General features: G+C 38.5%; 1 protein-coding gene across 32 annotated transcripts in view; it reads left to right on the top strand.

The window, feature by feature from the left end:
• The window catches only part of NRXN1 (neurexin 1), a 734,224-nt gene that overhangs the window by 668,659 nt on the left and 41,782 nt on the right, over nucleotides 1-23,783 (top strand). Inside the window, exon 22 of one of the 32 annotated variants that reach the window (XM_040551902.1) lies at nucleotides 5,072-5,427. The exons of 29 other annotated variants lie outside the window; for them this stretch is intronic. In XM_040551902.1, coding sequence (XP_040407836.1) covers nucleotides 5,072-5,083 — 12 coding nt within the window. In that variant the 3' untranslated portion in view covers nucleotides 5,084-5,427. Of the gene's footprint in view, nucleotides 1-5,071; nucleotides 5,428-18,719; nucleotides 18,908-23,783 lie in introns of those variants that run through there. 2 more of the 32 variants (XM_040551912.1, XM_040551911.1) reach the window with 2 other exon arrangements.

The following is a 23,783-nucleotide window of genomic DNA, read 5'->3' as shown; positions in this document are numbered from 1 at the left end:
GAATTTGTACTCTATGATGCTGCTTATACTTCAAGATGATATTCAACCTTTAGCCTAATGAGAGAAAAAGTATGCTCGTTTCCTTACAACAAATGTGTAAGTGGTCAACAGGTGAAAAATTACATTTACAGAGAAAATGTAGCCTGACTTCATAAGAGTGTCAGATTGACAAATACCACAGGCTTCTTGAGTTTAGCTTGAATTTAGCTGAATTTACCTAATGTCTTTGTGCTTGTAATCTCTGTGAAGTTACTTGGTTACACAGAACACATGTTTTGAAGTGGCAGTCAAAAGGATGAGGGCTTGGGGTTAAAAGCATTTCAGACATAATAATTCTTAATCAAAATCTAATTTAGAAAAAATGGCACCTGGTTCCAGCAAAGCAGTAAAGTACCATGACTCTCTTTCAGCGAGTACAGCAGCCTGTCTTGACAGTGATTTATGTTCTTTTTTGCTTACCATGCCCAAGTATATTATCTAGGTTGACATGTATATGTACATATATCAAGTGAGTTCTCTGCACCTGCTACAATCCTCATTCTGAATTTATCCTTGTTGATGTCTCTAAATATTGGTAGAGAGTGAAGGACACGCTTCTTTGACACATATCAGCTAGATGTAGCATGACATGACTTCAGCACAAGCTGGGTATATGTTTAGACTGCAGCAGACATAATTAAGAGAAGAATTTGATTTTCATCTGGCCTTGCAGTTGTTCTTACCATGAGAATCTGGCAACTACTAATCTTACAGGTCAACAAGCAGCCACCTAACTTCCCTATTCTTTGACATTCAGGGGCTATTTATGAGTAGACATGAAGCAAGAATTCTGTATCAATGTATAATTTCTATTATATTACAATAATAGATGTGAATCCTGAAGTCTTAAGTGCAGAATAATTTAGATTGTTCTGCAAATTCTATGCATACATTTTACTAAATTAAAAACATGCTGCACTACTTTAAAAATACCTGCCCTGAGTATTACAGCTTTAGGCGTTAGAAAAGTGTCACTATATAATTTACTCAAAAATGATAGTGTTCCAACAGGCTTTTAACCATCCTGTAAGAATGAATCCAAGTATGGCACTCTAGCTTGGAGTTTTCTGGGGCACCACTGAAACAAAACAAAAATATTTATGAATTAAATTTGGTAGAAAAGTGTCTATATAAATGTTGGGTATCACTACTACTATATTACATAGATTTTATTCATATAAGTTATTTGTGCACTGGTTTGTCTTGTCTTAACTTAATCTCTTTCTTGCCATCTACCCCCAACGCATACAGTATTTTTTTTGTGCATGGAGTGTTTTTGTCTCTTTTTAAATTATCTGCATTCAAAAAACTTAAGTTTAAACTCCTAAGTAAAGTAAAAGTCTGCCAATGCAGACCCTCTTAAAATTTGCTAAAAACCCATGCAAGCTCACATGCTAAAGCATGCTGTTATAAAGGAATACAGAGCAAGAGCCATAGAGGCCTCAGACATCTAAAAATGGGTCTTAGACTGAATTTGGACAGTTGCATCCAGATTGCTCCAGGGCTCATCTGCTTGCAAAAAGCTTCTGGACACTCAAATTAATGTTGCTCAAAAATTTGGGCTGCAGAGTTCTCCAGGTACCGTAGTTTAGGATTTCCCCAATTGAACCAGATATGGAGTGAAGCCACATCTGAGTAGTTTCAACAATTCTCAGCAGCAGTGGCTGTTTTATTCTTGGTTGCGTCTGACCATCCTGTCACTGAACTGTTACTCTAAATTTTCTCCTGATGGTATAATGCAGCTTTATGGCTTCATGGGATTTCCTGAACTGGTGTGTGAATAGGAAGTCTTGCAACTCTGTGCACCAGAAAGAGGAGAATTCACATTGATCTTGTTCTCACCTTTTTTTTAGTGGTATCATCAAGTTGTTATCATCTAATTATTACATGGAACATTTAATGTGATATGTGTTATAATGATGAATTTGACCAGGACACATTAAGGAAAAATCTTAGCATTTCATCAAGTGAATGGACCATACTTCAGAAGATGTGTGAGGTTATTTTCAGGAGTAATGCACAGAAATGAAGAGTTCGGTGTTGATTTATGAAATGCACAAGGCACATTATACAGCAAATTTGAAGGGCAGTATGCTAAAGTGATGAGGACGTCTGGGAGAGGTTCAGCACTGAAATAAGCAGTGGCATAAATCACAGATTGGCTGTTCTTTGGTGAAAATGTATATTAGTGGGAAAGCTATGAAATTTGCAGCTGATTCTGGTTTAAACTGACAGCATTTCCTGGATCACCGGCATAGTTCTGGGGATGTCTTTTACACCGCACCCTGCCTCCTTCTCTGACATGAGTGTGCTTAATAAGATGAAAGGGATGTGGGGATGGGAGAAAGCTACTGCCTGTAGGCATCACATACAGAGTGGAACAGGAAAAAGAACAGACTTGGCTTGCTCAGGTCTATCAGTCGCAGGACCCCCACAGGACTTTAGGGGTTTACAGATGCAGATTAAGGAAGAGAATATAATGGAGGAAAAAAAGAAAGAAAAAAAAAAAAGAAAAAGAAAGGAAAAAAAAAAAAAGAAAAAAAGAAAAGGGAGGAAAGAAGGAAAGAAAAGGAAAGAAGAGAGAGAGAAAGAAAGAAAAGAAAGAAAGAGAAAGAAAGCAGGCCATTGATGGGTTTCAGTCTGCTGGACAGATAAAGTACTCAGGTTGTCTGACTCTCCTAGAACCTCAGGACACCTGTAAGAGCTCTAGTATGACTCGGGAGAAGGCTGGTCACTCTTCTTCAATCCTCAGATGCTGTAGGGAACCCAAATATATAAGCTTTCTGCAGTGGTTTCCAAATTAAGACAAAACAAAAAACCTCATCCTATCTCCCTTGCTCCAAAACAGCTTTCTGAGAATTAGGGCTGTATATGCATCTGTGTTTAAAGTGTTGAAGATGCAGATTGTTTTAAAAGTGAAGAGGATTGACTCCATTAGAACATCTTTCAAATTTCAGACACAGAAGTAAGCTGCAACACAGTGAAAATAAAGCATTTCTTATTGATGTACACGTATTGTTTGGAGAAAAAAATGTTACAAAGAATATATGTAAGTAAATAAGCCAATATACCAGGGATTTTAATGAAGTGCTTTATGCCAAAACAACCTGTTGTCTGAAGTTTTCCTTCTTCCATAGAATTGCAGGTTAGAAGCTAGAAAGATGATACTTTCAAAGAAGGTATTTGATACTCTTGCATTATCCACTGATTAAGCAATACATAGCATGTCCATTTTCCTCCAATTACTTACAACCTACTGTACCAACCTGAGGTGTGTGTGTGTGTGTGTGTGTATATATATATATATATATATCTGTGACTGATTTCAAAACAGGCATTCTTGATGTTTTACCTCCCTGAGCTTATGCTATGAAGAGGTGGGTGAACACATTCAGAATATATTTTTAGTAAATATAAAACAACTGTACTTGAAGACCCGGTCAGCTGTGCATGACATTGTCTTGCTGTGACGGTGATTTGGCTAGATAAGAGTTTTGTTGACTGCAGTGGAAAAGACAAAGATGAGGAATGTGAGTTTGCACACTAGGGATTAAAAAAAACAACAGATGAGGTAATGTTTTGCAAGAGTTTGAAAAGCAAAGGGACATAGGAAAATAGAAAGCTTTAGCAGCATGTTATATCTGACATTGTTGTCTTTCTGTGTTCACTCACCCACACAACAGATCATTTCTTAATTTTTCCATATGAATTTCCTTTGTTTTTTTCACTACTTGACATATTTTCCATAATTAATTGCATTCCTCTAGATTTGCTCCTTTACTGAAAATTTCTGATTGACTAGTCTCTGCATCCTTCTTCCCTTTTACTTAACTTACTTAATGAATACTGTCTTTCTGCTTAAAAGCAATTCCCCATATTTTTTCTGAAGCAACAGCATTTCTTAAGTTGCCATTTCTCAATGAACCTTAGCAGCATCCTTGCATCTCCTAATTCTCCATAATTCTGTTATCCCCTTGTAGTAAAAACAGTCATGTTTTTTCTTTCTTGGGAACACTGAGACAGATGATGCTTGTGGTGAAGCTTTCAGGAATAATCTTCTAATCCATTATACATAGAAATGAGGTATTCCTCTGAATGCCATAAGTAGCTGTCTTTTTGAATCAATTTTTGTATGGCACATACAAATGTAGGGGTACAAGGAGGCTTTACTATTTTGCAGAGAATGCAGGTCCCATGAATGTGTCCACATTGGCAACCTGTATGCTGAAATTCATCTTGGTTCCAACAAACATCTCAGTTCACCTTGTGCTAATCCACTCATGTAGGTTAAGACTCATCTAGTTCAGTTATTGATTTGATGAGCCCTTCTGTGATTGCCAGTAAAGGGGAGAAAAGACTTCAGATAGTTTTGATGAACAGTTTTTGTCTGAAAGCCTATTTATATGGAACCTGATCTCTTCCATATTTATCCCCATATATTTCTGCTTTCAGTGGATTTGCAATTTGCAGTGGTATTTCTGCCAAAATTATGTAAGCTGTTTGTTTCATCCTCTCCTTTTTTTTTTTTGCTTTTATTTCTTTTAGCCTATTAAAGAAAATGAATATAGAAGGGGAGAAAGAAAAGGGTTGAGAACAGAGGAATCTAAAAGTTTTTAAATGAAAACAAGCATAAAATATTAGCTTATTTAAAAAAAAAAAAAGATTGTTCTTGTCTCACTGTAAAGATAGTTTTCTTTGAGTTTTCTTTCCTTATATGAGTTTTCTTGTGATGAAGTTTTGATGTAATAAAACAGCAATGACAGTACAGTATATTTATATAGTCCTTTCCTAACAGAAGATTTCTGAATGTTAAGATAGGCGTGCTCATTTTTTCATATGATGGGCTTTATCTTTATATCAAGTCCTTGCCAGAAGATAAATGACCTAGGAATGATCGTTCTGTGCTTGAAAGGTGAAAACTCCCACAAATGTATGAGGCCATGATCCTTATTGCTGTCTCATTCATTGAGCCCAGTGAAATTATAAGATTTCTGAATGAAGTGGGCTTCACCATTGCCTTGCCTTACTGCAGGTCTTGTCCTGATTCTACTGCTTCCTATGCAGATAAGGTGAGGAGAGACAAACTGCTGAACATCTGCAGAGCTTCTTGATCAAGTTGTGCGCTCTTGGAGTGCAATGCTCCTATGGCCATGAAGTGGGTGGGTTGGTTGGTTGGTTGAGCTACCTCCTCTAAAGGTACCTAGGCAAGAAAGGTCTTTAATAAGCAGAAACGGTTCCCCTGAAGGCAAGAAAAGAAAGGAAAAGAATTTGCAAATACCTGCACATACAAAAGTCCATCCCCCTTACGCAGAAGATCCTTTCCTAGCTCTTTGTGTATGAGCACAGATTTAAGTCATTCATCTATAATAATTTGCCAATAAGCTTTTAGCTATTTTACCTTCTGTTAGAAAAAGCTCTGGGTTTTATAATTTTTTTTCTATTTTCTATACGATTACTTAGAACAGGAACAGGTTTTTATTATTTCTTTGCTTCTTTTCTTGGGGGGAGTGAGGTGAGGAGAGGCTGGCAAACATTAAACAGACGTAAGAAACTGTAAACGGTGTTTTTCCAGTCAATGAAAGTTATTTTAAACATTTCATCCTTCAGTCCCCTCTTTGTTTCTAGTTACTAAATCCCATGAAAAAGGCATATTATTATCTTATCCTCTGCTTCATCATTTTGGATGTTCGGAGCCCTTGATGAATAAACAGAGTGGTTATTCAGAAAAATAAAATTACATTTCTGCACTGGATTTATGATTATTATGCAAATATAGTTTCCATATTCTGTGCAGAAAAAAACACATTTAAAAGACCAAGAGTAGTAATAATCCTGTTCAGGATCTACTTCAGTTAATACTTTACTATAAAGAACTGAGTATTCATTAATAACTCCGGGATTGTTATTAGAATTGTTTTATTGTAACATGTAATTTGCTTGAACTGACTACATCTTTCTCAAAATGGTTTTAATTACAGAAATAAATGAAAAAGCGTAGTGAAGATTATACAACAGTGCAGTAATTTTCTGTGTGCCAACTGGAAATTTATTCTTAACAGATGGAATTCACCAGTCTGCAAAGAACTAACATGAGGCCTTCGCACTGCTTAAAACTTTTCTTAATCTGTCCAATAAAGTACAATGTCTATGACATACATGCTATTTCTTCTCTTTTGCATTATTTATCAATTATTCTGTTATAGCTGAATAAAAAAACAAAGAGTTGCTCATTTAACTGAGGGTGTATTTTTCTATCAGGAGGAATTTTATATGTCAACATGATGTACGACTGTGGGTCAGAATAAAGATACGTCTCAAATATTTCCTTTTCTCTGTAGGGTCTTTGATATTTATCCTTCTTCCTCCTGGTGGTGTGGGTAGTACTGCCGCAGATGATTTCGGCCTTCTTTTTTTGTTATCAGTCCACCTGTCTCTGTTCTTGTAATTCTTGTTGTGTTTATAAATCCGTAGATATGACCTTCTTCCAAATTCTGATTCAGTCTAAAGGCTGTAGCTAGCCAGAAGATGAAGACTTCAGAAACAACCTACCAGGAATAGAAAAGCAATACTTTGTTCCTAGTTGATGAGCTGGTTGATTGCAAGTCTCACCTCTTCCTTGAGACTCACTAACTTAAATGAACAGTAGTAAAATGTTGCCCAGAAACAGCTCAGAAAGTGGAGGTACGCTGATTAGGCATGACAAAGAAAGGAGGCGTTGTCAATGTGGAGAAAATGAGGGTATCAAGCTGAATGACCCTGTGGACTTGGGTGCTAGCAAAGAGATGAATTCATTAGTATTAAGTGCAAAATCACATACTTTAGAATAACAAGATATGCAGCTACAAGTTAATTGCTCATCAGTTAGAAATGGTTGAGAAGTAAAACCATTTGACACGCTGAATGACAACAGGATGAGTAAGCCAGAGTGTTGTGGCTGTTGAAAAGTACTTCTAGCCCTTATCAGGAGAGAGATGACTGGTGAAGAGCCTGTCCCTACAGGAGAAAAAGAATGGTATTGCTACATCAGCCAGCCATCCTGGTTTTATGTAGAAATGGAAGTACACCCATACTCTGTATTCACTGGAAGTGTGCATTTCTTCATCCTGGTGTACTTCATAAAAAGCACTATGTTAAGGGTGTCACCACAGAGCCTAAGAGCCGCTGTGAGTTCACATCCTTACTCCTCTGATGTGAACTTGTTCACATTTCTGCCCTCTAAAAGAACATGGCTTGCTTTCACATTTTCATACAGCAAAACAATGAAAATAAGTGAACCAGAGAAGGGAGAGAGGACCGTTTATGCCAAAGGACTGAAGTGACGAGAGTGTCCTGGTTTCAGTTAGGACAGAGTTAATTTTCCTCCTAGTAGCTGGTAGGGTGCTATGTTTTGGATTAGGATGAGAAGAGCGCTGATAACATGCTGACGTTTTAATTGTTGTAGAGCAGTGCTTACACCAAGCCAAGGACTTTTCAGCTTCTCGCTCTGTCCTGTTAGCGAGCAGGCTAGGGGTGCAGCAGGAGCTGGGAGGGGACAGACCCAGGACAGCTGACCCAAACTGGCCAAAGGGGTATTCCATACCGTCTGATGTCATGCTAAACAATATATAGGGGTGGCTAGCCGGGGTGGGGGGGTCAGCTGCTCGGGGATAGGCTGGGCATCGGTCAACGGGTGGTGAGCAATTGCATTGTGCATCACTTGTTTCGTACACATTATTATTAATACTATTATCATTATTATTATTATTATTGTTATTATTATTTTCCTGTCTTAATAAACTGTCTTTATCTCAACTCACAGGCTTCACTTTCCCGTTTCTCTCCCCCATCCCAGAGAGGGAGGGGGGAGGGTGAGCGAACGGCTGTGTGGTGTTTAGCTGCCAGCCGGGCTCAACCACAACAGAGAGAAAACAGGGATAAACTGGCCACAGATAAACCTGTGTTGGAAATAAAAAGAGAATACCAAGAAAGTGGTGTTCTAATAGGAATAAAAGTCAAAAGCAAACTGGTGTGATCAGTTGATAAAAGGTCCTGTGCTGGTGATGGTAAAGAGCTAGCCCTGTTGTACCAAGGGATCTGCTTCAGCTCTGCCTTCCTGTAGGATCACCCCTGGTCTCAGGAAGGTCTCAGGAGGTCTTTGTCCAGTCTCTCCTGCTCAGAGGGAATGGTCTTACTGAGAGCTGGATCCAAACAAGAATGACCTGACATGGCATCTAGTGAAAAATAGCTATAGAAGATTTTAGAAAGAAAGAAATGTTAGTTCAGTAGCCAGGACCAAGAGATTTTCCAACCAAATTCTGGTTTCTAGCAGCACTCCATGACTTTGAAGTGCTGTTTAAAACTTTTATTGTGATTTTTGACACCAGAAATCTATCGGTCATGTGTGCCTGTTAGACCCCAAACTCCTTAGAGCTGATACGGTGCTTATATTTTGCAGTAAGTAGGCATTTAGAAATAATGTCATAAATAAAATAAATTAAAACATCAGTTGATGCCTCCAAGGTAAAATAAGTTGAACGTGAATGTTATATCAATTATAAGTGTACCGACTTTTGACATTTTATTTCATATATATACACAACCACTTGCATCTGTATTCAGTCTTGCTTTTTTATTATTTTTTTCACCAGAAGTACTCTGCTTCCATCCTGTCATGTCTTATTCATTTGATTTTTTTAATGCATTGGATACAGCAATATTCTGTTAAATATTGAAAAGTTTCTGATTTAAACCTGACTGTGATTTGAGTAGTAAATATTTCTTATAGACCTAACAGCTTAAATTTTACATTAGACTGGTTTTACATATTTTTATTGTTTTAATTTTGTTGCAAGACCAAGCAAGGATATACTTAGTTCATTAACAATAAATGAGGAAATAGTGCAGCTATGCTGTCAAGGAAATGAAAAGAGCATAGAAAATAAATTCAAAACTATTTAATTAATGTTTCTACTCCACCTTGTCCTACTTTTTATTCTGTACTCATATTTAAAACACAGAAAACATTTTTGATAGACAAAGAATAATTATCCTTCTTGCTTTCAATTAAATACATTTCTAGAATGCCAAAAAAATCCAATTACGTTTAAAATAAAATCTGGTGGTACTGTCTGGTTTTGTAATCTGTGAATACATGAATATTATGGCAGGAAATATATTCCTGCTTCTTTATTGTTAGAGTGTAGGTGTTAAAGCCACTTCCTTGTTAGCGTAACGAAGAGTGCTCTAATGGAGCCTGGAGAGGGCCTGAGGATGCTGCTGGTCCAGCACAGCTGTGCTGCAGCTCCTTTTTATATGGCTTCGGCAGAGAAACCTCAGCCTGGAGAGGAGGAAACATACTCCTTTCCTTCACTTTGTGCAAAGAAATCCTCCTGTGGCCACAGAGCCCTCACCAGTGCAGGAGGAGGCGTGTGTGTCAGTGTGCGTGACCTCCAGTGCTTAGCTGGGGCTACACAGCCATCAATTTCACTGTAAATGAAAAGAAGAAAAGCCAGATTTGCATTTCACTTGTTTTGATTCCACTACTTTAAAATAAGCTCAGGTGGTTTTTTTATTTTCTTGAAAGCTGCTTTGTACTGACTAGCCCTTGGTATTTGTCAAATTCTTTGTTTTCTCGGCATATTCCCTGCTGGCCTCCTCAGAAGCTAGTTAAATTATGGGGATTATTCAGAGCTGCACTGGAGAACAAAACGGTCTATTGATTAGTAGAGTTCTAATTACTTGTCTCTTAGCATGAAAGAGAAATAAGAAGATTTGATAGTAAACAATGAAGAAAACAAATAAGATGTTTCCAACGTGTAGGGGTATACATGCCCAAGTGTGGCCTTGTACCATGAGTATTGTAATTCCGAATTTATCATCCTGAGCTTATTCGACTGCTTACAGAACTGTGACCTGCACAAGCAGACTGTTTGACAGATAATCAGCCAAAAAATATAACTCATTTTTTTCCTGCAATATCCTGCACGTGGACTGGAAGAATAACATCATGATGAGCAATATGTTTTTGAGTTTTCATGTCTTGTAGTTAAAAAAAAAAAAAAAAAAAAAAAAGTTATGGCTAATTTGTTGTTTTAACTAGGTACGTACCGATAAAAATCAATCTAAATAGTGTGTCACAGTTTTAGCTTGAAAAATGGTGAACATCAGTAGGTAATGGAGCCTTTGCACTTGCAGCCCATTCCTCAATGCTGGTTCGATGTATCAAATTACCTCTGGTCTTCCCTAAGAACAATGCATAGCTTGTGCTCCCCCTTCAAACTAGCCTCTTTAACAACAAAAGATGTGTGTGAAAAATTTAAGGAAGCAGACCTACAAGCATAAGGGTCTGGCCTGAGAGGAGAGTGGTGCTGATATCCTCTCCTTCCTTACTGCTGAATGCCAAGGTGATGGCAGCAGGAGGAAAGTGTGTTCCCACTTGGGTTTGCAGGTGACTATGCATCCCAAACAGGTATGAAAGCAGAGGCTGGACTTCAGGATTTTTGGAAAATTAAAGATTTAAATCCTGGCAGAATTGCTATTGATTTCAGTGAGACCAGAGTTTCTCCTTTGCTCTTTCATGCCTCTTCCATGGTCCAAAGAAGATTTTCCCTGTATTTCTGTGAGCTGTGTATACCTCTCTATTTTTTTCCTAGCCTTTATTTTTAAAATACTATGAACTTCAAGCAAAACCAACCATTATTCTCCAAAAAAAACCACCTCTGTATAGTTCTTGCCCCTGGCAAAACAGCTGAGCTAAAGCAGTAATTTAATTAGTATGTAAAAATCCTCTAATTCTCACAAAGTATTCAAATTTCTTTTTGTTGCATTTCTTTTGTTTTATTGTCTGAGTACCAAGGGCTCAAGTTCCTGTTGTGTTATGCCTTTCTAGAGAATATAAGTTTCTCATTCAGAAATGAAGCATTTCCCATTGCTTTTGCTTTCACCTGTGAACTGATTTGACTAGGGTATAGTTTGCATGGCTCTCTTTTTTTTACCTGGTTTTCTTTCATGATAAAATCCTTTACTTATAAGCCTGGCTGCTGGCAGAGAGGTTCGTGAGCAGTTTGGTGCTTTGTAGATGGGCAGTCTTGTCACCCACCAGTCTCCTCCATCTCCTTTCACCAAGAGGTTGATGTCAGAGCAAGATAGTATCTGCTAAATGTGAATTCCTTCACTAGTTTTGTGCTCTTCCTGTAAGCCTTCAATAAGAGCCCTTCTGATAACCAGCACACAACTGCACCCATTAATTAGTTTTTTGTTTGAAGATTTCTCTCTGTGTTCCCATCCCTGTCACCTTATGGGAGGCTCAGCTACCTTCAGATGCTGCTGCTTGAATCTGTTATCCATGTCAATCCTCCTTTCCATAAAGACCCAGCTGCCCAACTCAAGGAAGCATTGCTAGGGTCATGGGATAACCACTCTGTCTTCTGGCATGGATGAACAGCCAACGTTACACTGTGTGAGCTTTTGTGTGCATCTGAGTAGTTATTCAACAGCTGCTTTATTTTTCTGCAGAGCATAGAAAAGAGATAGGGCTCCGGCTCTGCTGTTTACCTGACAGAACAGTCAAAACAGGTTTCTTATTAAAGAGGCAGCAGCAGACACCCAGTCTCTGTGGGCTTCTCCGCATTAGAGGATAATGGAAGCGTTTACTAACAGCCAAAGAAATTATTTATTAGGATATGAAACCTTTAATTTAGGAGGAAAGTTTCACATTCTATTTTTTTCTTTATACTCCCACTCTGTAAAATGTAGCAAGGCCAAAAATTAACGTATTTGTACATCTATTTCTAAGTTATGTGGGTGTCTCTGAAATGGTATGATTTTAAAGTAGAACAAATAATAAAGCAATCTTCTTTCAGCCAGGAAGGTTTTAGAAAACTGAAGATCCGAATCAGTCAAACCAAGTATATTGCATTCTCTGCTCTGTTAGTCTTAGATTTAAACAGTTTTATAAATGTGGAATAGCAACAAGAATTCCCCAGCTCCTACAAGTGGCTCTGATGGAACAGGGTGAAGTCGTACTTAGAGCAAATACACTGAAAGTAAGAGACTTTGCTTTTGTTACTGTGCTCCTAACAGTTGCCATCTGTTGTCATATGGTACGCATTTCATCACCCCATATACATTGTGTTGTATGCACTTGCTCCTGCTATCCATGCAGGAGGCCGACACAAGGGGGTAAAGTCTTTACTGCCTTGCACACTGCTGAAGCTGATGGAAGTCCCAGAGTGCAACTAAGGAGGGAATTGTTTTGAACCAATTTATTTGTGAAATACACTATCATATTAAAACATTTACGTATCGAATCAAATGTTGACAAAGGTATGAAAAGGCATAAATATTTTCATTGTTTACAAGATAGCCTCATTGCAGTTGTTCCCAGTTTATTTATTTGTACACACACAGGTGTGCGTTATGTACCCTGAAGGAAAGAGCAAAAAGACTTATTTTTCTTAATTTTTCTGTTTCTCATTTGGTAGAAAAAATCTACTCTTTGAAAAACTGCAGAACACAGTCATAGGGAAAGTCAGATGTGTGCTTCTCTCCTTATTTCCCCCTTTGACTTCTGTTTTTCACCCCATTGCAACTTCTTGTCCATTTTCTGGGAAGCATACATTGTTCATGTGATCGTGCAGATGGTGGAGGGTAGCTCCTGTTCCCCTCCCCTTTGGATCACATTGCTGTTTGCAGAAGAGAATCTGTGTGTAATTTAGAGGTTCTCTTCTACTCATCCACCCTTCTGAGTCTCTGGAGATAATTCAGGTTCCCTAACAAATGCAGGCCCTGAACTACATCCACTGAAATGGATAAAATGATGATGGGCAGAGAACACCACCTGTAAAATTGCTGGGTGTTGGTTTAAAATGACACATCGAAGAGATTGAGTACATCACTGTTCTGTGCTTCTGGTGCCTCCATAAAAAAAGAAGCAGAGAGGCCCCCAAGAATCCCCCATTAGGAAGAATTAAGACTTTGTAGCCTGTGCAGAAGTCAAGTCTGATGATGTCCTTGCAAGACTTTTAGACAATGGACAGCCAGGTGCTAGTTAAGGCAGCCTTAATGCTTCCCAGATTGCTTGAGGGGTGATCTCAGTCCTGTCCTCATGTAATGCTCACCTTGATATCTGTGTGTCACACCTAGTATCTTTGCATAGATATAGGCATGAAATGGACCTTTGCGAATAATTACACATTGTCATTTTGGGTTAGTTCTAATTAGCAAAGTGTGGGCATGATACCTCCAAAACTTCAGAATGCTGCTGCTCTGAGGTTTTCTCAAATGATCTTTTTTTTTTTTTTTTTTTTTTTTTTTTTTTTTCTCCGGTGGGGTATATCTTACACTGTTTCTTTGTATCTGCTTTTGTAGATAGGATCTGTCTAGGGGCACAGTTGCTTCCTCATTCTTCTACAGGTGTTCAGCTTTAAACATGCTTCCGACAATGTTTAATTTTGCCATTTCAAAAATGCTAGTTTTCAACTGTTTGCTTTTAATCATCCTTGGGAAGGTTTCAGTATGAATAGCTGACTTCTTCCCCCTTTCTAACTCTGTATCTATGTATCTTTGCGTAACATTTGTCCCCTCCACCCCGGAAAATACAGTGAGGACTTACAACTAAACCAGATAGGTGTGAACAATCAGGTAATGTTAATATTTGGAATGGTAAGAAATGTGATTTATGGAGACAATTGAGAAAAAATAAACATGCCCTGTATAATTAGCATAATAGCTGTAAATCATCAGGTTTTCCCTGTATATTATTATGGCTGTGTCGATTAACCAAGTGTATGAGGATTTGGAAAGAGCAGAAAGACAGGTAAGAAATAAAAAGTAGGAGGTAATAGGAAGCAGAGAATGAAAATATATGTATGCCCAGCAAAAGACATTTAATTTGCTTCTTGGCAGCATAGGTTTTGGGACTCAAGTTTGATGGCAGCTGTTAGTTCCAAACAGGTAGGTTTGATCTAAATTATAGTTTCTTGAGTGGGTAATTTTTTTCCCAAAAGACTTTTTTTTTCTGCTTCAATTTGCTTAAAGAAGAAGGATCTTGACCTTTCAAGTGGGGGAAGGAAGTTCTCTTAAAGATTTCCATCACTGTCAAGCTTGTTTTCCCAAGATCTGTGGGAACAGAGGTATCCCCAGGCTGGCCTGATAGGCACAGTTTGGCTGACAGCATGATGGGGAAGTTCAGACCTCTGGGAACAAGATTACAGACTTCCTGCCAGAAGGGGATAATTTCGTCACAGGTGCAGAGTACACTAAGTGTTACATAGATGACAGAAAGTGTTGACACTGACATTTATTTCTCAGAGCTGGGTAGTTTAGCAGAGTGGAGTCTTGCAGAAGTCTCCAGAGGGAAAGCGAAGAAGGTGTCACATTGACAACATCCCAAATTCTGTCCCATTTCTCCTGTGACTGAGTAAGACTACTTCCTTAATCCCTGTTTTCTCTGGATAAGAATGAATTTGTGTATGCATAATTCTGAAATTCCACCCCCCCCCACCCCCCACCCACCCCCCAGTAGACTGCAAATCCACATATGCCTCAAAGTTGTCAAATGTGTTTCCTACCAAGTATTTGGGGACTTATAGGTGACTGGGCATCAGTGGAGGGCCACCTGAGCATGACAGAGATGCAACTCTCAATGTGAAATGCCATTGTAATTCCTAAGGACACTCAGAAGTTTATATGTAAAACTCACATGACTTTCATATTCATTAAGAGCATTAGAAGCGCTGAGTAATATATTTCAGCCTGTGAAGTGGCTGTCTAGGATTGTACCAACGTGTGCATATATACAGACTTATTGATAAACTCATGCAAACCATCACATGCTTTTTGTTTTTCATCACATGGGGTTTAAGTATGTTATTTGTTGATACAGAAAATAATTATATCTTAAAAGCTTCACTCTCTGTAGCTGCTTCATTTGTGCCCATCCTTAGACTGAGGTGTAAAAACTTAGGGCCTCTACCTTTGGCTGAATTGGAGGTCCACTTTTATTATTATTATTATTATTATTTGTTTACTTTTGTCTTTGTTTTTGATAAAATGGTATCTTGCAATCTTGCAGAAAAAAGGGAGCTTTTTTGCTCTTGGGTAGATCTCTATCCTTGATAAATTGCATAAGTTTTGACTCTGTTCTTTGCAGTTGCAAGGATTTTAATGGTGATACGTCTGTACAGTTCTTGTCTAATTAATATAATATATATCGGATTGAAATCAAATCTCAAATTTGACTTCTGTTCTTGGCTATGTGTGTTGGATTTTATGTCTTTTTTGTAGGTTTTTCAAGCATAATGATGTTACTTCATTTTAATAACAATATAGGTTTGTCTTTGTAATATTTACAACAATCTCCTTTGGTACGAAATATGTGCTATACCACTCATTTGCTATCCCTCACTGCATCATCAAGCAGGTTTTCAAGTGGTATTTTGTATGTATTTGGCAAAACATGTACATTCAGCAAAATTCTCAAGTACAACTTGAGAGTGTATACTCAAATTCAGGTTTATTGCATCCGTGCATTTAGTTTGTTTTTTTTTTTAATATATATATATATATATTTGGCCTTGATTCAACAAAGCACTCAGGAATTTGCTTCAATGTAAACTCACAAATACTTACAAGTCAAGCACGTTTTCAACTGCTTTGCTCTGCTGAGCCCATAATTCTTACAGTGTCTTCAGATTCTGTTGGCGAAGTCTATCGTAACCACATTGTCTATTGTATCTCCGTATCACACCACATTGTATCACACATGATGTAGGTACAGCTACATTTTCATAAAAAGAAAAACCCCAAGACTGTTTAGATGAAGTGATGTTCTTCATTTCCATGGATCACTGAAAATGTAAAGGTCAGGTCCTATAAGCGAGATAAACAGGATAAATTCCACAATGATCTGTTTCTTTGCTGGTGACTGGAGCCCATTCACACTGGGCACCCAGCATCTCTATGTTGTACCTTTCTGACCAAATGTGGCTCACAGCAAGCTGCTTTGTGCAGCACTTTTCTTAGCACTTGAAGCAAAGCCTCCCAAACAGCATCCCATCCTTACAAACATCTGCTCAGCATTTGAGAGGAGTTGGGATCTGCCATCCCTCCTTCATACCACTGTTGCTACGTTTGTCCCCTTAAGTAACATCACATAGGACACACGGTAGTCGATGGCTGTTAATAGCATTATTGTGGAATCACACCACCGAAAAACACTGCCTCAGGAAAAATATTACAGATAATTTAGTCTTGTCTTTCAGGAAGGCATGTGCTAGGGTTAAAGAAAGTTTTACTCAGTAAATCTGAAAGGATCCCATCATTTAGACCACTTAAAATGGTATTTGTTATTCTCATTTAGGACTAGTTTTCTTTCTTTCTTTCTTTCTTTCTTTCTTTCTTTCTTTCTTTCTTTCTTTCTTTTTCTTTCTTTCTTTCTTTCTTTCTTTCTTTTTTTCTCCCTCAGATGAACTCCTTTCACTGAGAACAATCTCGACTGGGGTTATTGTCAGGCAACCCAGGGAGACTGATGCTGATGCCAGAAGGGTGGTCAGAGGACAGCTGCAAGCATCAGCATTGTCTTTGCTACCCTCTATTATAGTCCCTGAGAAGAAAAGTGACCACACAATTATGGTCTGGTGGAGTTCTCTGTCATCTTGACAGAGGGGGAAGGTGCAGAGCTGAGATCTCAGGATTTTTAGGGTGTTCCTTGGAGGGCCAAGAATTGCTCCAAGTGGAAATGTTGAGAGAATTATAACTGTGGCCGCTGTAAAAACATAATGTCCAGGTCCAGAACCACTTTATCTTGTTAACCCACTCTAGAAGAAAGAAAACTTATAAAAAGAATTGAGCTAGTGCTTTCTGTGCTATATGCTTGCAGATTGTCTTGAAGTTTGCCAGTCTCAGGGTCAAGAGTCAGGTTTTGCCCTGGCCAGAGACTTGTCTCTAATTAGTGCCATGTAGCACAGACATTTAACAAACAATATCCTTGTTTCCTACAAGCCATGCATTTATTTCAGCATTTGCTATCTTTGTTTAGACTGAATTACAGCAAACAAATGTATGCAGACAGCAGCCGTGTCCAGCAAGTGGACTTGCTGCTATCTAGTTGGGTTGTTGTGGTTATTCATCACTTCATAGGGAAAAGAAAATTGCAGACATGTATTGCATGTTCTTGTGGCTGAATGTTCTTGTGACTGAATATTAAAAATCTAGGCACTGCTGTGTAAGCCTACCAAATAAGCTGAGCCACTGCCCATGGCTGAGGGTCAAACCTGGCTCTGTGTTTTGAGGAGGAAGAACTTTCTCGTATGGAGACCTTAATAATCCATTTCATCTTTTTTTTTTTTTTTTTTTTCCCCATGAAGAAGTATATTGAGGTTATAAAGACATAGCACTAGTTTTGTTTCACTGCCATGTGACTTGGCCTTTAGCAGTAATTTGCATGTGGATATGTGTTTTATGAACTGCCGTTGCAATTTCAAAATGCCTTTAGAATTTAAGATAAACTAGATTAAACATACAGTTAAAGAAGATAGACCCAACCCTGTGAGATTCAGGCTGATGCAGTTGCTGCCAAAGGCTTGTTACTAGTAAAGGGACAATCAACTGTAAACAGCAGATAGTACTGAGCTGGATAACATCAGAATCAAAAGGAAGGGAACACTCAGTAAGCAATGAAATGTGCAACACATGATGCTTGTCAAACAGATGTGTGTCAGGACAGCCTTATCATCACCGAGCTCCTGTGAAGGGAACTGCAAAGCTCACGTCACCCAACTTTTTTGTAGATCGCTTGTCATCTTCCTTAGTGGAGACATCTGTTATTCTGTGTTGTTGTAGGGGATGTAGGAAAAGTCCTGCAGGAGAGTCATGTGTTAACTTTAAACTCATAGCTGCCAGGATTCACTCTAACTGTTAAGAAGGAGAAGGGGAAAGCACTCACTAGTGCAGATCACAGGAAAGCTGTATTATTTTACAAGGTATCTGTTGAATAGATAATATAGTTGAAGGTTTTTTGGTTTGGTTTGGTTTGGTTTGGTTTGTTGACTGGCTTGACCCAAGTGTTTTCACACGTGGCTTTCTTTGTCAAGGCTGCTACCAGCATTTTGCTCCCCACACAGAGCTGTGCAATCGATCCTGTTTCCCACTGTGGTCGGTGATAACGGATGTACGTTACAGAAAAGGTTTCCATAAGGTGGTCCAGATGCTCATATCTGTGGAAGAATTACCGTAGCTCCCATAGCCAGCCCTGCGTTTGCTGCATGTTTATGTGTTGGGTCGGAGATTCAATAGGGTGGGGAGAGATTTCAAAATGAAGGCAGGCTTTTCCATTTTGTGGGTTTTGGAGGATTATTATTATTATTATTGCTGCTGCTGTTGCTATTATTTTGCGGTGTTATTTTGTGAGCTCAGCCTTATTATACACCCTTCAACACCTAAAGCTCCATCAAAAGCCGCGGGAACGGTTCCACACGACAACACCGCGGGAGACGAGGGGCCGGGGGCGGCGGGCAGCTCTCCCCTTCCCTCTCCCCCCTCTCTTCATCCCCTCCCGGTCCCAGCGCGAGGCTGCGCGGAGGCTCCGCATCGCGGCGGGTCCCCGCTGCGCGCCGCCGGGCGCGGCCACTGTCTTGGCGCCGCCCGAGTGCGGGGCACTGATAGGGCGGGCTGATGCGCAGGCGATCCATCATCCCCGGCTCCCGCGGAGGCAGGGAGCGCGCCTGTCACCAGTATTGATTTCAGAGGATGGACTAAATTTCCTAGGATTTTCCATTAAGAATTAAGAGAAAAAAAAAAAAAAAATTGAAAAAAAAAAAAAAAAAAGCTGTAAGCACGCAGGGGTAGCCAGGCAGACATGGATATGAGATGGCACTGTGAAAACTCTCAGGTAGCTTCTTCTCTCACAGCCGATGCAGAGCACAGGCGAAGCACTGCAGCATGCAGGGTTTAAGATACCATTAGTCTGAGAGCGAGGGAAAAAAAAAAAAAAAAAAAGGCTTTTGCACCGATTACTGAATATGACTTTTTTTTTTTTAATTAGAATATGTTATGTCTCCTTGGAGATTGCATGTCATTAATATTAAGATCAAATTTCTGCACGATATCTGTTTTAAATATAGGAAAGCTTTTAAATTGTGTTTTTTTGTGTTTGTTTTTTTTTTTTTCTTTTTTCTGCTCCAAGAAAATAATGCTTTGGTACCCTGAGCATGGATACTTCTGTTTTTCTCTGCTGCTTTTTTAAACAATAGGGATTTTTTTTAGCATGTTTGCTGCAAATGAGTATAAAGGAAAGGAAAACTGAGAAGAATTAAATAAAAGCATGAATAAAAACTGCTTCAAATAGTTGCCAGGCTGCTTTGTTTTTAATAATCTAGCAATTATTTTGGCTTAAATGATGCTTAAACCCTGACCATGCATGCTTTTCATTTTGGCTCAGAATATGCGTGTATGTGTGTGTACGTATGTGTGTATTTGTTTTGATTTGATTTGATTTGTTTCAGTGAGCATTTGTACTACTGGAATTTCTGTGAGTTACATGCATGTTTTGATAAGAAAAATTGCATATAAATGAATGACTATATCTGATTGACTAATATTTCATGATATATAATGCAAAGTAGCTTCATTTTTAAAGGAGTTCATTCTAATCTTCTGGGGGAGGGTAAATCGCTGCATGTTTATTACAATGAAAAGTGTTTGTGTATTTTTTAAGGATTGATGATTTATTTGCTTGCTTTTAACACCAAAGAGCAAGGGTATTAATTTATTTATTTATAAGGAAAATAATAATAATAATAATAAAAAAAACCTCCAAGGCATCTAATTGAAAAGAGCATAGATTCCAAAGCTTTCCATGTTACCTGAAAACAAGCTGCGAGGTATGTGTTTGTGGGAGAGTGCTGAGCTCCTCTGAGGAGGAGTTTGGTGTTTGCTTGCTCCTTTTCCTTCCCAAGAAGAGTTAAAACGCCTTGGCACAGGCACCATGGGAATTCTTCTGGCAAAGCCAGGGCTGGCATCGGGTGGGATGGTTGTGTCGTGATAGTGGGCAAAGAAAAAGGTGAAAAAAAGATTTGCTGAATGAGGTAAAGGGACTTTTAAAGAGGGGCAGCAGCAGCTTCTGTCTGTACAAAATGTCTCATTTTCCACTCACTAGGCAAAAAGTAAAGGGGAAAGGCTTTTCTGACACTTTTTCTTTTAAATGAATCTGAGTATAATAAAGTGTGGAAGATGGTTGGTAGATTTATCCTGATTTTCAGGTTGTAACCAGCGTGTTGAGGGGATTTACGGTCGGGGGGGTGGGGGTGGGGGAGGTTATTTCATGGCATGTTTGTAAAAAAGTCACCTGATGAATTGGAGCTGAGTTTGTTGTTTTGTTTTCTTTTGGATCCAAGCTGTGGTGTTGAGGGTCAAAACTTTGTAACTTTGATGTAGCTGGTATATTGTGTAATCCTGTTTGCGTTTCTTAGCTGGTCTTCTTCAAAGTTCTCCCAGTAAGTCATTTTTTTCATTATGCATTTAAATCTCTCAATATGTAACTCTGCAAAGCGGCTCTTATCCTATTGTCCTGGGTTAATTCTTACCTGGTTTTGTTCTTCCCATAGCATCGTACCCCAAAATAAAATATTTTGGGTCATTGCTAGAGTTTCCTGATGCTAAATCATTGTGGCCTGTTGGTATTTTAGGCCATTGTCCAAGTTCAGGCTGAAAACTTTGTGAGTAGAGTTTGTCATTCCCAGCTCTACTTCTAATAGTCTTCTGCATCACCTAGGCATCATATATAATTTGACACAGCCGACAGCATCTACTTAGAAGAAGCTTAGGGCTGAGCCAGCATGGAAATTGAATTACCTCTCGACTCCCTGATATTAATGATCCTTCCAGGTCAGCGCAGGAGTAATTGCTAGGGCAGCCTGAGGAATTGTCCATTAAACCTGCCTAAATGGTAGCTCACCTGTGGAGAGATGCATCCAGATGACATGTATAAAATGAATTCCATTTGCTTAATGTAAGGTCTGCTAAAGTTATGAATATCTCACAAGCCAACATGTGGTCTCAAGTTTAATATTAAGTGATTTTTCTGGTATTTTAGGATTTATTATAACTAAGGCTAGTAGGCATATTTGCCTTAGATATGTCTGAAAAAGAAATACATAGAAAAATCTGGTCGGTGATCATAACTTGAAGCACAAGCCTGTATTTCAGCAATGATATAATTTGATCTAAAACCTTGTGGCATAAAGCAAGGGAAGAAAAGTTCATGTTGTCCATGCTCTTTAGTCCTTGAGGTATCTGTGCATTTAAAATAACCAATTAATCAGTCAAATTTTGTATAGACTGGGGCAACCTGATTAGGTGGGCAGCTGGGCCTTTAAATCCCAAATCAATATTCAACAGGAATTCAAGAGAGACAAACAGCCTGAGGACAATGTTTAAAAACTCAGCTGTGCTTTATGTCTTGGAGTGATGCTGATTTAGCAAGAACCCCAGCCACACTGAGAGAGAATTTATTTTTTGACCTTGCACATCTGAGACAACATAAAAAGTTATGAGTTGTCAGCACAGCTTTGCGGCCAGGAGGAAATGCAGAGGAGGTGTAGCCATCTCCTGTTGCCATTAGGAAAGGTACTTGCATGGACTACCAAAGTACTCAGCTGCACGCAGAAGACTGAAATACTGATGCTTCTAAAGAAAAATCTCATTCTTTTGAACTTGCTTCTGTGCCAGGTAGATTAAGTAACAAACATACAGTTGGGAGAGTATTTTATTGACACAGGTGAAGGAACAATTTAACCTGCTGCAACCCAAATATATGGGAGATCTTGGACCACTGTCAGCTTATCCATCCACAGTCTGTTTACCACCACTGACAACTACAGTGCTTTTCCAGTGTCCACGTAAACTGAACTCTTAAAGTGAAGCAGCTTTGTATCACAAAAGGATTTCTCACTCTCTTCTGACATTCTTTTGCCTTGGGTCACCTATTGCCACTGCTGACAGCAGTTGTTCCCTGTCTTTAGACCTCCTTATGTCTTCACATGGTTATTGATGGTGTTACAGCTTGCTTGGGTTTTGTGTATATAAGTTAATGGCCAAGGTAACTAGTGGAGGAAAGCATCAATTTCAGTCTTATCCAGGGAGAAGCTTGGCAGTTGGAACCTGTTGATAAGCAGGAAGTGTTTTTTATAACTTGTTGGATGACATTTTTAATAGCTTTAAACATTTTATCATTCTTTCTAGTTGTGTGTACCAATATAAAGTGTTGTCATTTATTTGTTTCAAGAGTATGAATTCCTGCAAATTAACAAAGGTTTTTGGGTGACTAACTGATGAGCTTTTCTGCCAAAAAAAATAAAAATAAAAATAATTACATTTGCTTTGCATGTTCAGCCAGCAGAAACTGTGGATTTATGGCTGTATTGTTCTTTCTCTCTCTCTTTTTAATTTTAATGTTTCTGACATGTTTTTTTCAACCCATAGGGTATTTTGTCCTTCTCCTGAAAGCTGATTTAAGCAGCAGATTCAGGAAGGGTATGACAAAAGTATGAGAGGTTGGTCTCATGGGATTGTGTGAATGATCATAGCATTTTGCTATGCTTTTCTGCATTGCATCTCTCTTTTTATCATTGTATGCATCTGAATTGTACTTTATTTTTCCCTATAGGACTCATAATTAAATTTAGCTATATAGTTGCACACAGTTAAATAGGGTCCATCTTTTTTTAAGTTCTTATCTTGCCATCCCTTTTGGGTGAAACTTCAAGCAATACTTTCAATCTAAGTACCGTATGAAGATGAAACAGAGAAGTGGCAAGAAGTACTGCTTATTTTTCTCTACTAATGTTATAGAATGTAGTTGGGGGGAAAAACAGGGAAACAATAACAACAAAAAAAGCATGCAACCTTAAAAATCTATATGAAAAAGACAGGGCTTACAATATATGTTTTGTGTGTGCAAGTAATTTGGTCATCTGTGGACAGGCAGATTAGTCCTGTGTAGCAGTGTGGGTGGGTTTCCAAAATAGGTGGATTTAGGGTGAAATTCTGTCAACCTTAAAGTCAATGGAGGTTTTTTCATTGACTTCGAAGTCATTGATTTGTTATCCCTGGAACAAGTCTAAGTAGCACTACGTAGCACAGTATATGAATTCTAAGCCATCTCTTAGTGGATTGTTGCTAAAAGTGTATCAGAACTGAAGTGGAAAATGAACAAGATGGCATTTTCACCAAAATGATTCATTTTAAGTTCCGTCTCATGAACTAAATGATTACTTGCCAGTGAATAAATGGGAAGCTTTCAGATGGTGTAAAACTCTACAAGGCATTTCTCACACTGAATGTCTGTAACACCCATGATGTTAGAACACTTTCTGGTTTAAGTCTGTCTGTATGTTTTTCAATAAAATCTAGAAAGGAATATAATAACTTATGGACTTCAGCACAGAGTAGATTATTGTGACCAAGAAATGTTACTCTCTTGTTGTTGGTTGGTTTCTCTAACGTGGCTATAATATGGCTGCAAACCATTAAAAGCTAAGCTACAAGAAATAGAGACTTAACGTATTTTAAGTTTCTACAAGTTTTGTATTTGATTTTTTCTTTTTTGTAGTTCTCCTGATTTCTTTTATTGTCTTTTCTAACTCTTTTTGAAACTCCTTTCATAGTTCACTCTCAGTATAAGATCTTAAGGCTACATCATTACGTATGTTGTTGTTGTTTTGCTCTGTACTGGAGGCGGGGGGAGATACTTTGGTTTTTGTGTGTTG

This window comes from Cygnus olor, chromosome 3 (assembly GCF_009769625.2).
Source record: "Cygnus olor isolate bCygOlo1 chromosome 3, bCygOlo1.pri.v2, whole genome shotgun sequence".
Lineage (NCBI taxonomy): Eukaryota > Metazoa > Chordata > Aves > Anseriformes > Anatidae > Cygnus > Cygnus olor.
Note: the sequence above shows the minus strand (reverse complement) of the source record. Positions and strands in the feature narration are given on the sequence as shown.